Below are 18,677 nucleotides of genomic sequence, written 5' to 3'. Positions count from 1 at the left end.
ATGTCTCCCTGAACCCATAGGTGTATGTGGCCAGTGAGCATGTGGCACCCTCCCGATGTTCTTGGAAACTAGGGTACACCCAGCCACTGCCTTCAAGGCTATGGGTGGCCCCTTTTGCCAACAATCACCTCTGGCAATTCCCTACAATTGAGAACTGAGGCGCTGTTTCTCATCTCGGACTTTGTCCCTCATTTTTTTGTTGCTTGGACTTTCATACCTCGGGGTTCTCAGTCCCAGCCCCTGCTCCCTGTCTGACAGGACTTGGAGCAGTATATGGCATTTCACTTGGTCCTTGCTTAATCTCTGTGATGCCAGAGTTTAATAAAGCCTTTGGATCTTGCTTATTTTTCTCTGACTTAGTCATGGAAAATAAGCCTCCCAACAATATAAGCCTGGTATCTCCTCCGGGGTGTCTTTTAGAAACCTGCAAACCTCTAAGTTTAATGCCCTACTTAAAGACTCCTAAGCTTATCCATCTTTGTACTAAGAAATGGCCCAAGTATCCCTTAGATAACAACCTGAAGTAGCTGCCCAACAATTCGCTTGATCCTGACATTTTATGGAAACTTTCTAATTTCTGTCAGTGAACAGGCAAATGGAAAGGGTTTGTTTCCCTATATATTCTAGTTCTAGGCCTCTCTCCTGGCCTCCCGTTCACGCACTCATGTGTTCCTGGCTACACCTTCTAAACCAGAGGAATACCCCACTACTACTCAGGACCCTGCTAATGAACCCCCACCTTTCCAACCCCAGGAGACAACTGCTCCTTCGGGTTCTCCATCCCCTCCCTTCTCTCCTACAACTGTTCCTTTAACCCCTCTGGCTCCTTTCTCCTCTCTGGTCCCAGGCTCAACTATAGCACCCACTATCACTCCTCCTGTCAGGCAATCTCGTGCCGCTAGGGGACCCCACCCTGACCAAACCAATTTGGCTGCAGTTCTCGCTTTGTGAGAAGTAGCCAGAGTGGATGGACTGGCTAAGGTCCCTTTCTCATTATCAGAACTCTCTCAGATAGAACAGAAACTGGGTTCTTATACATCTAAAACTCTACCTCTTTCATAAGACAATTCCAATACATTACCCAATCTTATAGTCTCAACTTTCATAATGTGTGTGTGTGTGTGTGTGTGTGTGTGTGTGTGTGTGTGTGTGTGTGTGTGTGTGTGTGTGATTCTAATAACCTACTTCCTGAGGAGTGCAGGCAAGTTTGGGAGCAGGTTAGAATACACACAGATGAAATTCATCAGAGGAACGCAGTCCATCTCTCTGGGGCCGTTCCCGATGAAGACCCATGCTGACTTCTTACGATCCTGGATCACCATTTTCCTTGCTCATGCCTTATATGAGGCAGCTCTTGGCTCTTTGCATGAGCCCCTCCTTCATCCCATTACTGAGCCCTTCCAGAGGCTCCAATAGACTCTTCATCTCCCAGACCTAACTCATCCCTTTTCCCTCTATGTAGCAGAAAAAGAGGTATATATGCCCTTCAGGTCCTAGGTCATCAGCTGACCTTCCTTTGTACCTATAGAATACCTGTCAAGGAAACTAGATCTTACCACTCGGGACTGGGCACCCTGAAGATGTGCTTTAGCAGTTGCTGAACTCCTTATTCATGAGTCAAAGAAACTAACCCTTAGGTCACCCACCACTATCTTCTCCCACCACATCCTGTCCCATCTTTTAACTTATAAAGTAATAAACACTACCTCCTTCCTTTTCAAGTGGCACTAGTGGAAGATGCTATATTTACTTTTCAATCTTGCCTACTCCTCAACATCCCAAATCTTCTCCCTCAACCTAAAACTATTCCCCATCTCATTCCTGCATTGAAACCTTAGAGGAGCTACTGCCCCATCCTTCCCACATACAGGAGGGCACATAGCCTCAGGCCCCCTATACCTGGCACACAGATGCCAGCTCCTTTTTACATGAGAGGACCCATAAAGAGGGTTATGCCGTTGTGTCAGGTACTGAGGTAGTTGAAGCATAGGCACTCCCTGCCTACACTACTAACCAGCAGCCTGAACTAATAGCTCTTACCCTTGCTTTCAAATCAGCACAAGAACAATTCCTAAATGTTTACACAGACTCCAAATATGCCTTTCCTCCTGTCCCACGCTGTCATCTGGAAAGACTATGGGCTTCTTACAATAAAAGGAGGATCCATAACTAACTCAGGTCACATTATTAACTTGTTAAAGGCCTTCCATCTCCCCAAAGCTAAAGGAATTAATCACTGCTGTTCTCTTCAGACCGACAGCTCCATTATCTCTAAGGGAAATAAATGAGCTGACTAGGAAGCTTGGACAGTACCCCTTCAAGGCCCAGACTCACCTCATCCACCGTAGGGAACCCGTACACTACAACTCCCATCCTCACAGTCACCCCCTGATACCTACCTACACAAGCTCTGTCTTATTTTGTGAAGGCTTACCTCTAGCACAACCCCTCAGGACTTACAGTTCTTAAAAACTATCACTGCCTCTTGCAAAATCTGTCACAAGTCAGATTCCAGTTCAAAATATTGTAGTTTTACTTTTCCTATCAACTAGGCCAGGAACTCCCTTCTAGGGACTGACTGGCAACTTGATTTTACTTACATGCCCACAGTCTTGTAATTTACATGTAAGTTAAATATCTGCTGGTTTTAGTGGATAAGCTCTCAGAGTGAGTAGAAACATTTCCATCCTCTAACAAGAAGGCCCAGACAGTCTTCTGACTACCTTCTCCAGATTATTCCCCGATTTGGGATTCATGCCTCTCTCTAGTCTGTAACAGGCCACAATTCACATTCCAGATTTCCCAAACCTTATCTAAAGTTCTCAGCATCCTCTGGCATTTTCATATCCAATACTACCCCCAGCCCCCAGGAAAGACAGAAAAAACTAACTGCTCCCTAAAATATATTCATGTTAAAATGTCACAGGAACTTCACCGTGACTGGGTAAAAAAAAAAAAAATCTTGCCTGTTCTCAGGGTCTGGGCTCTCCTCTCTTTCCCTCTCGCCCTCTGAACTCGTGCATGGGCAGCTGGTTCTGACCCCAGCCTCTCATCTGAACCCTTACCTCTCCTGATCACCTACTCATGCCATTACTGGATCATCTCCAGTCCCTCCTAGGGAACTTTACTGACCAACTGTCTACCTTGACCGTGTGCCAAACCCTGTCCATGCCCAATCAACATCAGGGATTAGGTCCTTCTCTCTACTCCAGATCAATGTCTCTCACTCCTATCCCCTAAATGAAAGGGCCCCTTTAAGGTAATTCTTGTAACCCGCTTGTAGCAGCTGCTAAGCCTTCCTCATTGGATTCATCTATCTCACCACAAATGTATTAGTTTCTGATACCAGAAATCCTACTTTTAGGTTTCTATTTTCTAGTTTTTCCTCCTACATCCTTTGGCACTTAATTGTCTTTTATCTTCAAAGGTGATAATGGACACTTGATAATCTCATGCTCTATTATTCTGACATCCATCTTCCGTCTCTCTCCTTCATTTGTAAGGCCCTTGTTACTGCACTGAACTACCTAAGATGGCAGTTCTGAAGAAGAAGTGAGTGGCCGTGAGCAGGATTTTGGCAGATGAACACTAGCAGGGCAAAAAGACTTTTTCAAAAGAGTACAGGGAAGAACTTGCCACTTACTACGCTTTGTTTTCTCTCACCACAATGACAACAACAATCCATTTACACACAAGATTCATAAGAAGATAAGCTTCTCCATGGACACCTGGAACCCCTCTAGAGTCAAGTCTCTTGCCAACCCTAAAATGTCTCCCTTAATTAAGATATATACTACCCCTAAATTTTATATAATTAGTAATCTCAAATTTTAAGGTGTTACATTGCTTTTTATTCCCTAATAACAAGATTCGTTGCTGTGTTCAGAGCTAGTTACTTAGAAAATAACTGTCTTAAGCTATGACCAGATGTCTACTTAATCCTGAATACTTTCCTAGCTGCTGCTGTCTATTTCCATCTAATGCTGCACAGTAACAGTAAAGGAGACACAATGGAAAACACTCTGTGACACTTTCCACTGAATAGTAAATAAATATGTCAAAAAACGCTATGTCTCCGCTTTCAAAAGAGAAAACTGAGGAACAGAAGAATATACTTTTGTAGTGATATTTTGTTTGTTTTAACAATTAAGCTTGCCTGAAGATCAGAGTACAGAGCTAAGCCACTAGAGCCCAGGGAGTGGTGGCACAAACCTTTAATCCAAGGACTTGGGAGACAGAGGCAAATGGGTCTCTGTGAGTTCAAGGCCACCCTGGGCTACCTGTGATTGAATAATTTATAAAAGAGAAACAGAGCTTACACAAAGTTAATCCCAGCACTAGGGAGGTGGAGATAGGAGTGATATGGCTGGGCAGAGAGAAAAATAAGGGCAGGAGGAGACAGGAGTTCATTGCAGTGTGAGGACAGAATTGTCCTTTTGGTCTGAGGATTTGTTAGAGATAAAATGTCTCTCTAGAGGCTGGCTATACTGCTTCTCTGATCTCTCTGCTTTCACCCCATAATATCTTAGTCTGGGTTTTTATTATTAATACCTATTAGAATTCATGCTACCTACTTTTTGAAAAGAATGTAATTGGGTTGATTAGCCTTTTACGGTCTAGTTTCTTGAGGTCTTTATATATTTTGGAGATCAGACCTTTGTCAGTTGCGGGGTTGGTGAAGATCTTCTCCCAGTCAGTGGGTTGCCTTTCTGTCTTAGCAACAGTGTCCTTTGCTTTACAGAAGCTTTTCAGTCTCAGTAGGTCCCATTTATTCAATGAGGCCCTTACTGTCTGTGCTGCTGGGGTTATACGTAGGAAGTGGTCTCCTGTGCCCACGTGTTGTAGAGTACTTCCCACTTTCTCTTCTATCAGGTTCAGTGTGTTTGGACTGATATTGAGGTCTTTTATCCACTTGGACTTGAGTTTTGTGCATGGTGATAGATATGGGTCTATTTTCATTCTTCTACAGATTGACATCCAGTTTTGCCAGCACAATTTGTTGAAGATGCTTTCTTTTTTCCATTGTATACTTTTAACTCCTTTATCGAAAATCAGGTGTTCATAGGTTTGTGGGTTAAAGTCAGGGTCTTCTATTCGATTCCATTGGTCGACTTCTCTGTTTTTATGCCAGTACCAAGCTGTTTTCAATACTGTAGCTCTGTAATAGAGTTTGAAGTCAGGGATGGTAATGCCTCCAGACGTTCCTTTATTGTATAAGATTGTTTTGGCTATCCTGGGTTTTTTGTTTTTCCATATGAAGTTGATTATTGTCTTCTCCAGATCTGTGAAGAATTTTGATGGGATTTTTATGGGGATTAAAGGCTAATCAACCCAATTATAAAATGGGGCACTGAGTTGAACAGAGATCTCTCAACAGAAGAAGTTCAAATGGCCAAAAGACACCTAAGGTCATGCTCAACTTCCTTAGCGATCAGGGAAATGCAAATCAAGACAACTTTAAGATACCATCTTACACCTGTCAGAATGGCGAAAATCAAAAACACCAATGATAGCCTTTGCTGGAGAGGTTGTGAAGAAAGGGGTACACTCATCCATTGCTGGTGGGAATGCAAACTTGTGCAACCACTCTGGAAAGCAGTGTGGAGGTTTCTCAGGAAATTCGGGATCAACCTACCCATGGATCCAGCAATACCACTCTTGGGAATATACCCAAGAGAGGCCTTATCACACAACAAAAGTATATGCTCTACTATGAAGAAAGTATGGAATATATACATATTAGAGTACTACTCAGCAGTAAAAACAAGGACTTCTTGAAGTTTGCAGCAAATGGATGGAAATAGAAAACACCATCCTGAGTGAGGTAAGCCAGACCCAAAAAGAGGAACATGGGATGTACTCACTCATATTTGGTTTCTAGCCATAAATAAAGGTCATTGAGCCTATAATTCGGGTTCTTAGAGAAGCTAAATAAGAAGGAGAACCCAAAGAAAATCATATAGGCATCCTCCTGAATATTAACCTTCATCAGGCGATGAAAGGAGACAGAGACAGAGACCCACAATGGAGCACAGGACTGAAATCTCAAGGTCCAAATCAGGAGCAGAAGGAGAGAGAGCACAAGCAAGGAACTCAGGACCGCGAGGGGTGCACCCATACACTGAGACAATGGGGATGTTCTATCGGGAACTCACCAAGGCCAGCGGGCCTGGGTCTGAAAAAGCCTGGGTTAAAACCGGTCTCGCTGAACATAGTGGACAATGAGGACTACTGAGACCTCAAGAACAATGGCAATGGGGTTTTTTGATCCTACTGCACGTATTGGCTTTGTGGGAGCCTAGGCAGTTTGGATGCTCACCTTACTAGACCTGGATGGAGGTGGGTGGTCCTTGGATTTCCCACAGGGCAGGGAACCCTGATTGCACTTTGGGCTGACGAGGGAGGGGGACTTGATTGGGGGAGGGGGAGGGAAAGGGGAGGCGGCGGTGGGGAAGAGACAGAAATCTTTAATAAATAAATAAATTAAAAAAAAGAATTGAGAAAATCAAATCTACTAGAGTAATGGCTTTTAGGAATGTATAATTTGTATTAATCTGTGTTAAAGGGTATGAGAACTTGTGTATTAAATGAAGCATTTAAAATCGCAAAAAAAAGAATGTAGCTTATCATGTGTATACATATGCTCATACAATGTATGTGGGAGTATACACATACATGTTATATGCCATGATGCACATGTGGAGGTCAGAGGACTATTCTGTCCTTCCACCTTTATGGGTTTTGGAGACAGAAATCAGGTCAGCAAGCATGCACAAGAGCATATTTACCTGCTCAACTACTCACAACCCCAGAAGGCCATACTCTGAACACAAGATGTATTCTGGAAAGCCTTATTTTCCTTTCTGATCAGTTTATTGCAGGGAAAAGTTTAATAGTAGTTAATGTTTAGTATAGTCATGAAGATTTATCATTTAATTGATGGAATATCTATTAATTGCCTACTTTCTCTGCATATTAGATTATTACAGTGACTTATTAGACTTCTGAGATAGGACAGAAAATGTTAAATTCTTGGGGATTGAAATAAATATAAGGTAGACTCTTAGAAGTTCACAGTACAGTGAGGATGTCAAATTGATAGTTAAAACACACGAAAAATACAAAATACATATAATACGAAAGACAGCATAGAAAAGAGGGCACTTAATCCTCCTGCCACTTAAAAGCTGTATGCTCACATGTTGAGGAAGTATGTTTTATAGAACACTAATCTCTGAAAGGACTGAAAGTTTACACAAGGAGAACTTTGTGACAAGAAGATCAACTCTTTAATTAGGGCCCTCTTGCCACAGAGAGATGTTCATGTTCAATAAAAGATAACGAAACAGACTTATTTAATAGCACTCAAGCGCCATAAATAATGTGAATAAGTGGGGAGATGATTGAGATGATAAAAGATCTGAGATCATACATCCCCAGCACCCCTAAAAGCCAGCCATGGCCACACACAGAAATAGCAGAGTTTTATAAGCTTCTTCAAACATTCCTAGTTTTGGTTAGTCCACCCTCTACTCTATTCTCCCACCCTACTTTAACATTTAGAGTCCTATATTCGCTCCCTGCTCTTTCATATCACGTGTTTTATTCTTCCCAATGTTATGTGGCCATTTTTTCCAGGATTAAAACCTCCTATCTTGGAGGGAAGCTGGTCAAAGGTGAGGTGAAATAACAGATGCTTCTAAGGGGAAGTGAAAACATTCTATCCTACAAAGAACCTCCTCTAAGATGAAGGATATAAGAAGGAAAGTGAGGCAACAGGACATTCCAAAGAGTGGAGAAATAGTCCTTTCTGCAGCAAAGTCATTGAAACTGACTTGATTCTTCACCCCGCCCCCCCAAAGCAGTAAAGACTACTGGAAGACAATAAAAAGGCAGATCAGCCAAGCTGCCTGGAGAACAAGAGAGCAGCCAAATTGCCTTAAAGAGGTCAGACCAACTGACCTACTCAGAAATGGCATGCTCCAGTATGATGGGTTCTTTGCAGTTTGTGCAGCATGCTCCTAGTTTTCAGTTTTCATGAGACGTGACCCATGCTGGAGTAGGCTTTCAGTGATGTAGGCTCCTTTGAGTCATTTCTGCTCCTGTAAGTGACGCCTCACCCCGACTTGTGTAAGTAGTACCAATAAGTAGCATTCATTGGTTCGTCAAGCTGGGCTTTGGTGATATCCTTACTTTGGTCTATCATTGGTTCACTACTTTGCATGAGTAAATGTTTCCTCGTGTCTCCTAAGAACGGTGTCACATGATACCTTTTCATTGTATTTTTTTTTTTAAACTTGGACTTCAGGATCAAAGGTTCCCAAGTAAGAGTGAATACATACCTGGTATTATAAACATAAGCAAAATCCATGGCTAGGAAAGTCACAGGACCCAGGACAGAATTTTTTCTAAATGCCATGTTGTCAAACTGCCTTCTAAATAATTGTTTAGATTCACAGATCAGTCACTTTCTTTAAAAAGTGTGGCCACTAAAAGGTTTCCTATGCTCCAATAGACAGCACCACACCCACTAGCATATGAGCAACAGTAATTGGATTGTGTGGGTTAAAAATAAAAGTTACAAGAGGAGAACATGAAGTTAGGAGGGAGATACAATGGTGGGTCCCGAGGGAATTTATGGGGAGGGAGTAGGGGGGTGGATCTGACCACGATCTTTTACATACATGTTTGAAATTTTCAAAGGTAAATAAACATTTTTTAAAATTGCTGTGCTTTTATTACTTGGACTTAAAATTTTTTAAACTCCAAGCAGCTTCAAAATGTTTCCTTAGCAGCTTTACAAGTCCATGGTAGTTTCATCTCTATTGAGATACATATGCTTCATATATTATAAAATGTCCTGTTCTGTGCTTCCAGACCCATCTAATACCCTACTTGCGATGGAGTAGTTCCAATTTATAGGCTGGCCTTAAACGTCTGCAATCTTTCTGTTTTAGCTTCCTGAGTACTGCGATTATAAAATTCACTGCTTAGAGGAGTACAATTCAGTGGTTTTAATAAAAAGTCATATACTACTATTAGTATCTAACCCAAATCAATTTCATTACTCAAGAGAAATCCTGGACCTTTTAGTACCCCAAAGTAGCCTAGCCTCTGGGACATACTACTCTAGTTTCTGGCTATATATATTTGCCTGTCCTGAACTTTTCATATAAGCAGAATCATACTATATGTGGTCTTTTGTTTCTGGCTTCTTTCACTTAACAAAGTTTCAAGCTACATCTATGATATAGCATTTATCAATATTACATTCCTTTATATGGCTGAATAAGTTGCCACTGAGTGAATATACCATAAGGTATATTAAAGCATCCATTCATAACAGACATTTAAGACTACTTATTTCTATTTTGTATAAGGATGCTTATTTAAATTCACACATCTGCAGACAAGTTTTCAGATAAGAATTTTGTTTTTTCTACCACAGACTAGATTGCAATTAAAGAAAATAATCATAAATTATTCATTCTTTTCATGTGATGGTTTTCATTCGACACAGCTATTTTTAATTTAATCCATGTTGGATATATCAATTCCTTTATATTCATTCCTTTATATTCCTTTATATTGTAATTGTATATCCCAACTCATGTATAGATCAAAGAAATTAATATATTTACTATATTAATATATTTCTAATATTAACTACCTATTACACTAAAACTGCTTTCATTTTTTTTACTATCATACAATGGCTATGGACATTTATGTGTAAATTTTTTTTAATTGAAAAAATTTCTGATGTGTAAATATTTTTATAGATATGTATTATCATTTCCTTTGGGTAAATGCGTATGAATAAACTTAACTTAAACAAGTAAACAAACTGTAGTCCAAGGTATCTTTTCACATTCTAGTTAACAAAGAACAATGTTCCAGTTCCTCTATACCTCTTCAAATATGCAGGCAGGCAATCTTTTGACCAGCTATAACACCTGATGTGACCATCTAGAGATGGCCTTAAGTTATAATATCTCATTACAATCATACCAAGTAGTAAATGCCAAGTGTCTCTTATCTATCTCTTTTCTTTGCTGTAAGTTGCTCCCAAATATCCAAACTATGCCAAAGGGGTGATACAAAAGTAAGTCCTTGGGAAGCTTGCTCCATTCTTCTCTCCTCTTGACACGGTTAAGTTACAATAGATAATACATAGTTTCTTTAGATTTTCTTTGTCACATCAGGTGAAACTAACTTAAATCTTTTTTTCCAACCATAGGTATCTACAGGAACATTATTTTAAAATCCAGGATAAGACATACCTAATTGCTGAAATAAAAGAGCCACACTAGTGCCTGTGACGGGAAGGCTGTCATGTAAAGGAGTCTGGATCAGCTGTCTGTCTCCTGCACCCAAGGAAAATAGCTTCTGCATAATGAGAGAAATATATATAAAGTCATAAGAGACAATAGGGGGCAGTAACATATAACCTAAAGCAAACAAGTTACACTGTGTACAACTTAAAGTATCAGAAAATTCAGTCCATGAAAGTTGAAAACTTAGTAGATGAGACACAAAAATCACTGACAATTTTAACTGACTAAAAACGGAGCTGCAGAGAAGCCATGGAGCTGCCAGAGGAGAAAGATGCAAGCTGCCAGCTGGAACCTTGCTGGTAGGCCATGAGCCTTATGGTAAAAAATAATAGAAATGAGTTAATTTAACATATAAGAGCTTGCTAGAAATACGCTAGAGTCACTGGCCAAGCAGTGCTTTAATTAATACAGTTTCTGAGTGATTATTTTGGGTCTGAGCAGCCGGGAATGAATGAGCAGGCTCCTTCAACATAGGACCCTCTTTAAAACAAAAACATTTAAAGACTTCTTTCTCTTTCTTCATGAATCAAGTCACCGGGAGATGGCAGGAAAAAAAAAAAAAGCTTATCTGCCTTTCATTCTATTTACCTGAGATCCTCCAGCAGCTGGGACAAGGCAAGCACAAAGATTTGCAATGAGACTTTCCAAAGAGACACTCAGGCTGTCCACGTACACTGTGTAGATCAAACCCAAGCAAGCCTGCAGAAAAAGTGCATGCAGTCATTTCATGGCAGTGTCACTAAAATAAATATGACATCTCTTCTAGGAAAGTGTCTCTTTGAACCACGGAAATTATACTCTACATTGAACATGAAACAAATCTTAAGCAATAAATTAAGTTTATTAAATTTTTCTGGAGGAGCAGAACACCCACATGAGCTTCCAAGATGAGTTTATAGAAAGCAGAAAGCCATAATTTGTAAAACAGGTATCTCTGTTAAGATAACCACTCCAGCTAATTTGCAAGGCTGAATTGTTTTCTATACAGTTTGCCTGGTGGATTTCAACTTATTTTAAGAACTTCATATTTCAAGATAAAAATTCAGAGATACTGTTTTATGGTTCTTATAAATTCACAATATTTATAGAACCTTAAACTTCTAAGAATTATAACAATGAAAAGCAAAGCAAGCACGACAGTAAGATTAACATGTTGAGCTCAGAAGACAGTAAGTGGTGAAATAAGACAAAATGCAATCTTTCTTTTCTTTATTTTACTTGTGTTTGGGTTGTGTGTGCTCATGTGTACACACGGAAGCTGGAGAAGGGTTCCAACAGTTTTCTTCAGGAGCTCCCTACCTTATATTTAAAACAGGGTCTCTCACTGAATCTGGAACTCATGGGTTCAGTTGGACTGGCTGGCCTGTGAGCTTTGGCAATCCTCCTGTCTGCCTGAACTGTTTCCTCCATCCCAGCATTGAGGTCAGACATGTGACCAGTCCTGTGCTTGGCTTTTTACAGGATTGCTGGGATCTAAATTCAAATCCTGTTGTTGGTGCAGCAAGTTCTTTTCTCACTGGTTCCTTTTCTTGGTCGTAACATACACACTTAATCAATCTTTTAGCTTACTGAAATTTGTGACTAAAAAATCAGTAATTGTCACTAATTTACAGTATGAAGTAATCACACACACACACACACACACACACACTAAATAGTATGTCACAAAACACACTAAAGGAGTCATAATTGTCACTGTACTAGTGAGGGTGCTATTTATTCTGAAATGCATAATCTCACTTTCTAGTTTTCATACTTGAGTATTAGTACAGATATTTCCAGTTTCATACATTTTTATATTTGAAAAGTCTTAGTATTACAAAAGGGAAAAATCTGTAAGGAACAAGTGGTGTCTCACTATGTAGGCCAGGCTTGCCTAGGACTTCGGATCTCTTGTCTCTACCTTTTAAATACTAGAATACTAACATGGGACATCATGCCTGGCTTTAAACAATATTTTAAAGACATGATCAGAATTATCTGAAATCTCACATTATTCTATTTACTGTAGCCTAAGTCCACAAACTTAATGAACATGTTCACAGTTGTTATGCTATGTGTACATTTTAAATTTCTTGAAGGTAATCAAATTATTTTTATGATTTATAATCTTTCATTTACTTAACATGAGGTCTGTTTTAAAACAAACCTATTCTTATTAGTGTGACTAGCTATGTTAACTAAGGGTTGCTTTCATCCAATACGAATTTGTTTCTTCCCCTCATGGCGCTCTCATTTTATTGGTGAGTCCCTAACTCACTATAACAGGATTTCTAATGCAAGAAATCTTGTTGCCTTAGTTTATTCAAAACCAATTTATACAATAATATAGATTAAAAATTACAACTGAGTTCTTTACCCTAAAAATTTCTGGGTAGTCTAATCTGGATACTAAGACGAGGCTTTTGGGAGCAAATACTTCTGCAGGTTGAATTAAAGCAGACATTTCTTCACCTTCAATATCTTCCTTCTTTGTTCCCTAGAAAAAGAAAAATTACAATCAATGTACAAAGTCTCCCAGCTTCATAATTCACACAATATATTCAAAGAACGCAGCAAACAGATAATTTATAAAAATCCAAATTAATTACAAATATTAGGCAAGAATTGACAAGTAAGAAATATTTCTTTCATTGTTTTTCAAAGCTCCTTATGCTACAGATATGTATACCAAATTTGAGTGTTTAAATTCTAAGGAATCAAGGTAAGACATGTATAAATTAATCTTAAGTAATGATCCAAACAATTAAAAATGTTACTTATGTAAGTGGACATTCTTTAAAAGAATGGAAAAAGTCTATTCTAAAAATAATGCATTGATTTTCATTTGTTTTCCTATTTGGCCCAATATTTTCCTCCTGTGGGGATTCTTAGGCCTGCAGAAAAGTAAAGCACACTGCGTTGTCAAGTGCTTCTGTTCACATGCAACAATAATAGTTGCCTGAAAAAGAAAACACTTTGTACAGGAAATAATTAGTGTCATGAAAATGTAGGCTTATAAACGGTTAAAATTTAAAGTAGAGTTATAACAAAAAAAAAAAAAAACAAAATTGGAAGAAAAAAAAACAGCCTAAGTTTCAACAACTAACTACTAGTCAATAAGCCTGCAAAAATATTATTTGGAATGCTAAGGGTTAAGAACACTGGCTGGACTTCCAGAGGACCCAGTTAGATTCTAGCCCCCACTTGGTGGCTCCTAACTATCTCCACTTCCAGGGGGATCTGAAGCTCTCTTCTAGCCTCATGGCACTACATGCAAGGGGTATATAAACTTAAGTAGTCTGATGGAGGAGGGTCACGGTCATGTGTCTATGTGTTACTTTCATTGGTTAATAAAGAAACTGCCTTGGGGGAACTTGGGGAAACAGGAAGATTGGGATAAAGGAAGGTTGGATAGGGGAGCAGGGAAGCACATATCTTAGTTAAGGGAGCCACCTTAGGGTTGGCAAGAGACTTGAACCTAGAGTGGCTCCCAGGAGCCCAAGGCAATGTCCCCAGTTAGTCCTTTGGAAATGACCCTATCCTATAGCAATACTGACGAATATCTTCCATATCACCATAGAACCTTCATCTGGTGATTGATGGAGATAGAGACAGAGACCCACACTGGAGCACTGGACTGAGATCCCAAGGTCCCAATGAGGAGTGGATGGAGGGAGAACTCGAGCAAGGATGTCAGGACCACTAGGGGTGCACCCACCCACTGAGACAGTGGGGCTGATCTATTGGGAGCTCACCAAGGCCAGCTGGACTGTGACTGAAAAAGAATGGGATAAAACCGGACTCTCTGATCATGGCGAACAATGAGGGCTGATGAGAAGCCAAGGACAATGGCACGGGGTTTTGATCCTACTTCATGTTCCGGCTTGGTGGGAGCCTAGCCAGTTTGGATGTTCACCTTCCTAGACATGGACGGAGGGGGGGATGACCTTGGACTTCCCACAGGGCAGGGAACCCTGACTGCTCTTTGGACTGGAGAGGGAGGGGGAGAGGAGGGGGGGGAGGGAGAGAAGGGTGGGAGGAGGGGGAGGGAAATGGGAGGCTGGGAGGAGGCGGAAATTTTTTTTTTCTTTTCCTTTTCTCAATTAAAAAAAATAAAAAAAAAGAAACTGCCTTGGCCCTTTGATAGGACAGAAAATTAGGTAGGCGGAGTAGACAGAACAGAATGCTGGGAGAAAGAAGCAGATTCAGGCAGGCGCTATAGCTCTTCTCTCCAAGATGGAGGCAGGTTAAGATCCTTTCCGGTAAGCCACCACCTCATGGTGCTACATAGATTATTAGAAATGGGTTAATCAAGATGTGAGAATTAGCCAGTAAGAGGTTAGAGCTAATGGGCCAAGCAGTGTTTAAAAGAATACAGTTTCTCTGTAATTATTTCGGGTAAAGCTAGCCGGGCGGCTGGATGCAGCCCCACAGCTCCTTTTACAGTAGTCAAAACACTCATTCACATAAAACAAAAACAAAGCTTTGGATGGGGCCATGAAGGCCTTGAACATGCTCTGTGAGCACAAGGGTGGGAGACAAAGCACAAGGTGGAGTAGTGTGCTGCCTAGTGCCCACCGCAAGAACCACACACTGCCATTAGCATGTGCATCTTCTCACTAAACCTCATGGTGGCCAAGTCCCACTTCTAGTACATATCACAGTTAAAGAAGAGGTCCTAGGAGAGATTGTGTATTTGGATAATTGTTTGAGAAGTTACCAAGCTGGAAGAACTTCAACATCTGGCTGCACTATGATTCTGGCAGTGGCACGCATAAATATTGCCAGTACCGTGACCAGAGCACAGAGGGAAGCACCATGTATTTCATCTAACCGCCATCAGTATGCAGTGATATCACGACAGGCGCACTCATACATGATGCATTCAACCATCAACGTAGATGAGATGGCAATTGTCAGCAGCCTCTGTCAAATAATCCAAGGCTTCAAGATGAAGTTCTTGTTGCTCCAGGTGATGCTAGCAGAAGCTGTGCTTTCACCACCAAGAGGCCCAACACCTTTTTCTAGATGGAGAAGACCACCAAATAAAGTATACTAAACAGTTAAAAAAAACTTAAAATTTTTTTTTGAATCCACAAATAATACCTGTGTACTTACTGCTTGAAAAGACTCTGTTTTAAGATGAGAGTGGGGAGAGCAAGCTAATAAAACACTAAGATTTGCTAGAGGCTATTCTGAGATTCTAGGATATTTCCTCTACCTGAAGCCCCTTTTCTCTTCCTTTTCCAGTATCTATGGTACAGTTTAAACTCATTTCCTCCTCAAACTTTCCTTTCCTGACCTTTGCTCTCCTGCATTCCAGTATGGCTTACCAACACATCAGAAGTGCTTATGCTTGCTAGTCAATATTTCCCCAAATGCCACTGTCTACTTGACATAACAAACATGGTCAAAAGATAATCTTTCTCCCTAAACTTCATTCTCCTATAGTAAGTGGCCCATGTGTATTAATGGCAATCTCATTTTTTTGTGTGGCAAAACTCAAATTATGATTTTTGTCTCAATTACAGTTCATACCCAACTGTCAAAATAGGCTGATACTACCCGCTGATACTACTAAACAACAAGCCAACACCCTCTTTGGATTATGACAACAGCCTGCTTTCATTCTCTTTATTCCCTTTAAGCTTTATTCCTCCATGCTGCTCTTCAGACACACTATGTCTATCTACTGGGACCTGCCTATTGTTTCTTCGCCTGGAATGCTTTCCAAGTTAAAGTCTGTCGTGTTCCTGTGTCTATGTCATGTTCTTCCTATTCTAACAGCCACGGCTGACCTCTCTACCTGAAACTGCAGAGTCTAACATCCCTTGTCCTTTTTCTGTTCTTATTTTCTTTCTCCATGTTCTTATCACTATCTAACACATCCACAATTTTTAATAATCTTAGCCTTTTCTTTCGTTTTCTATTTTTTGGTCTGTTTCTCATACAGAATTAAACACAGGTCAGGATTCTGTTTTGTTCAATGATGATTACTGAGCTCCTAAAACAAGGGCTGGAACATGAGGTTATTACCTGGTATTTGTTCACTGTATAAATGCAGAAATAAAAATTTCTTAGAATGGTTTTCTGGGTATTTCACCAAGAGACATTTTCCCTTCTCACTTAGAGGCCAGGAACTATACTTTCACTTCCCTTTAGAGTCCACTTGGTTTCTAGGGCAGTACAATATAACCAAAAATTTGATATCCAAAAAATGCACACATCTAAAGGGAACTATTTGTATTAAAAAGGTCCATATGCTCTTGAAAGGGAAAGATCTTGATTTGTTGCAAGGAGAGGGCCCACTTACTCATCCCAGCCGCCCAGCTAGCTTACACCCAAAATAACCACACAGAAACTTTATTAATCAAAACACTGCTTGGCCATTAGCTCTAACTTTTTATTGGCTAACTCTTACATATTAGTTTAACCCATCTCCATTAATCTGTGTATTGCCACATGGCAGTGGCTTACTAGAGATTCTAACCGGCATCCATCTCCGGCAGAGGATCCATAGCTTCTCTGATATTGCCATTCTTCCTGCCAGAATTCGGTTCTATCTTCTCCATCTACCTAAGTTCTGCCCTATCAACTAGGCCAAGGCAGTTTCTTTATTCATTATCCAATGAAAGCAACACACAAGCAGAAGGAACTCCTGCACCACTGATTTGATACAAAGAACAAATAAAATGAGTCTGGTTGTTTTTTGGAATCATTAAAAATAACAGAAAAGTGATGATTATTAATTTACCAAAATTTCCAAACTTAATGAATCATGGCCTTTATGGATTACTAAAAAACTCAAAATGGCAAAATGACTGAAATTCATGGAACAGATAAACCTATCCACATTTTTATGAGATTGTGATAATTGCCCTAGATTATCATTAAAAGACAATTCGAGGGCTGGAGAGATGGCTCAGCGGTTAAGAACACTGGCTGCTCTTCCAAAGGTCCTGAGTTCAATTCCCAGCAACCATATGGTGGCTCACAACCATCTGTAATGAGATTTGGCGCCCTCTTCTGGTGTGTGGGCATACATGGAGGCAGAATGTTGTATACATAATAAATAAATCTTTAAAAAAAAAAAAAAGACAATTCGAGTAAGCAGGTGGCCATTTCAAATAAATGAGATTACTTTGTCCAAAATACAAAACAGAATGTGTAGCCATAACTTAAAGATGTTCGTTAATTAAATGATCACCAATTATTAACAAAAAAGGGGTCAATACAATGTAAGTCAGTATTAAGTAAAAACCTCACATTTTACATTTCTACACTGATTTTTCTTACAGATACTGAGTTTTATTTTATAAATCCTGAAATGCTGTTATTCTTAACCAAGTAACTGTATTCTAAGAACCAATGCCATGAAGGTTGGGGATGAAGTTCATTAGTGAGCATGTTCTTAGCATGCACAAGGACCTAAGATCAATCTCCCAAAACTAAGCATGTGTGTATGTGCATACATTCCTGTAGGCATTCCTCCCACCCCCACATACAAACACAATGTCCCAAGTTTAAAGAAACAATCATTACGTCCATTTTGAAAAAAAAAAAAGTATGTAGGCAGTTGTTGAGTAAAATAAAGTATTTCTAAAGATAATATAATGTTTCAATGATTTTTGCTAGAAATAATTTATCAGGTCATGGAAATAATGCTTCTTCTATTTTGAGGCTAAACTATTTTGTGTAATAATTATCAGAGTTTCCATGTTTTGTTTTGAGGCAGGGTTTCACTGTATTCTAAGATAGCTTGAAACTTATATGTAGCCTGAGATGGCCTGAGCTCATGGCAATCCTCCTGCCTCAGCTTCTTGAGTGCTGGGATTATGAGCATGAACAACCATGTCAAGCTTGGCTTGTATATTTAACAATGAACAAAGTTTTACTAATAAAAATAAGCAGGAAATTAAACATACTTGAGAGATTTTATGATGCTTTGAAATTTATTTGATATTGCCAAATATTGTTACATTATCTAGCTCAACATTATAAGCCATCTAACCTAGAGGTTTTTTTTATTTTCAGTATGCCCCCACTAAAGCTGTAAATTTACCATAAATGACATTTACTGAATTATCTTGCACTGATTTGGAAGCCTACCTCATCTTTTTAAATTTTCTTTTATGTGCCTTAGTATTTTGTTTGTACGTTTGATCTTTTCAGCACATGCATGCCTGGTGACTGAGGAATGGAGAAGAAGGAGGGAATCAGATCATCTGGGACAGGAACTATAGATGGTTGTGAGTTGCCATGTAAGTACTGGGAATTGAACCCTGGTCCTCTGGAAGAGGAGCCAGTTCTTTTTCCTATGGAACAATCTCTCCAGACCCAACTCATCTTTATCTATCT

The 18,677-nt window shown here is 39.7% G+C and overlaps 1 protein-coding gene across 4 annotated transcripts in view; it reads right to left on the bottom strand.

Annotated features, from left to right (window-relative positions):
• Sbf2 (SET binding factor 2) overlaps positions 1-18,677 on the bottom strand; it is a 371,745-nt gene that overhangs the window by 179,480 nt on the left and 173,588 nt on the right. For all 4 annotated transcript variants that reach the window (XM_050163377.1, XM_050163379.1, XM_050163381.1 and 1 more), the window contains exons 4-6: positions 12,697-12,816; positions 10,926-11,036; positions 10,284-10,389 (exon numbers count right to left, since the gene is read on the bottom strand). In XM_050163377.1, the coding sequence (XP_050019334.1) occupies positions 10,284-10,389; positions 10,926-11,036; positions 12,697-12,816 (337 nt within the window). The remainder of the gene's footprint in view (positions 1-10,283; positions 10,390-10,925; positions 11,037-12,696; positions 12,817-18,677) is intronic.

Source organism: Alexandromys fortis, unplaced genomic scaffold (genome assembly GCF_014885135.2).
Source record: "Alexandromys fortis isolate MF-2015 unplaced genomic scaffold, M_Fortis_MF-2015_v1.1 scaffold_129, whole genome shotgun sequence".
Lineage (NCBI taxonomy): Eukaryota > Metazoa > Chordata > Mammalia > Rodentia > Cricetidae > Alexandromys > Alexandromys fortis.
The sequence above is the reverse complement of the archived record's forward strand: the minus strand, read 5'-3'. Positions and strand labels throughout refer to the sequence as shown.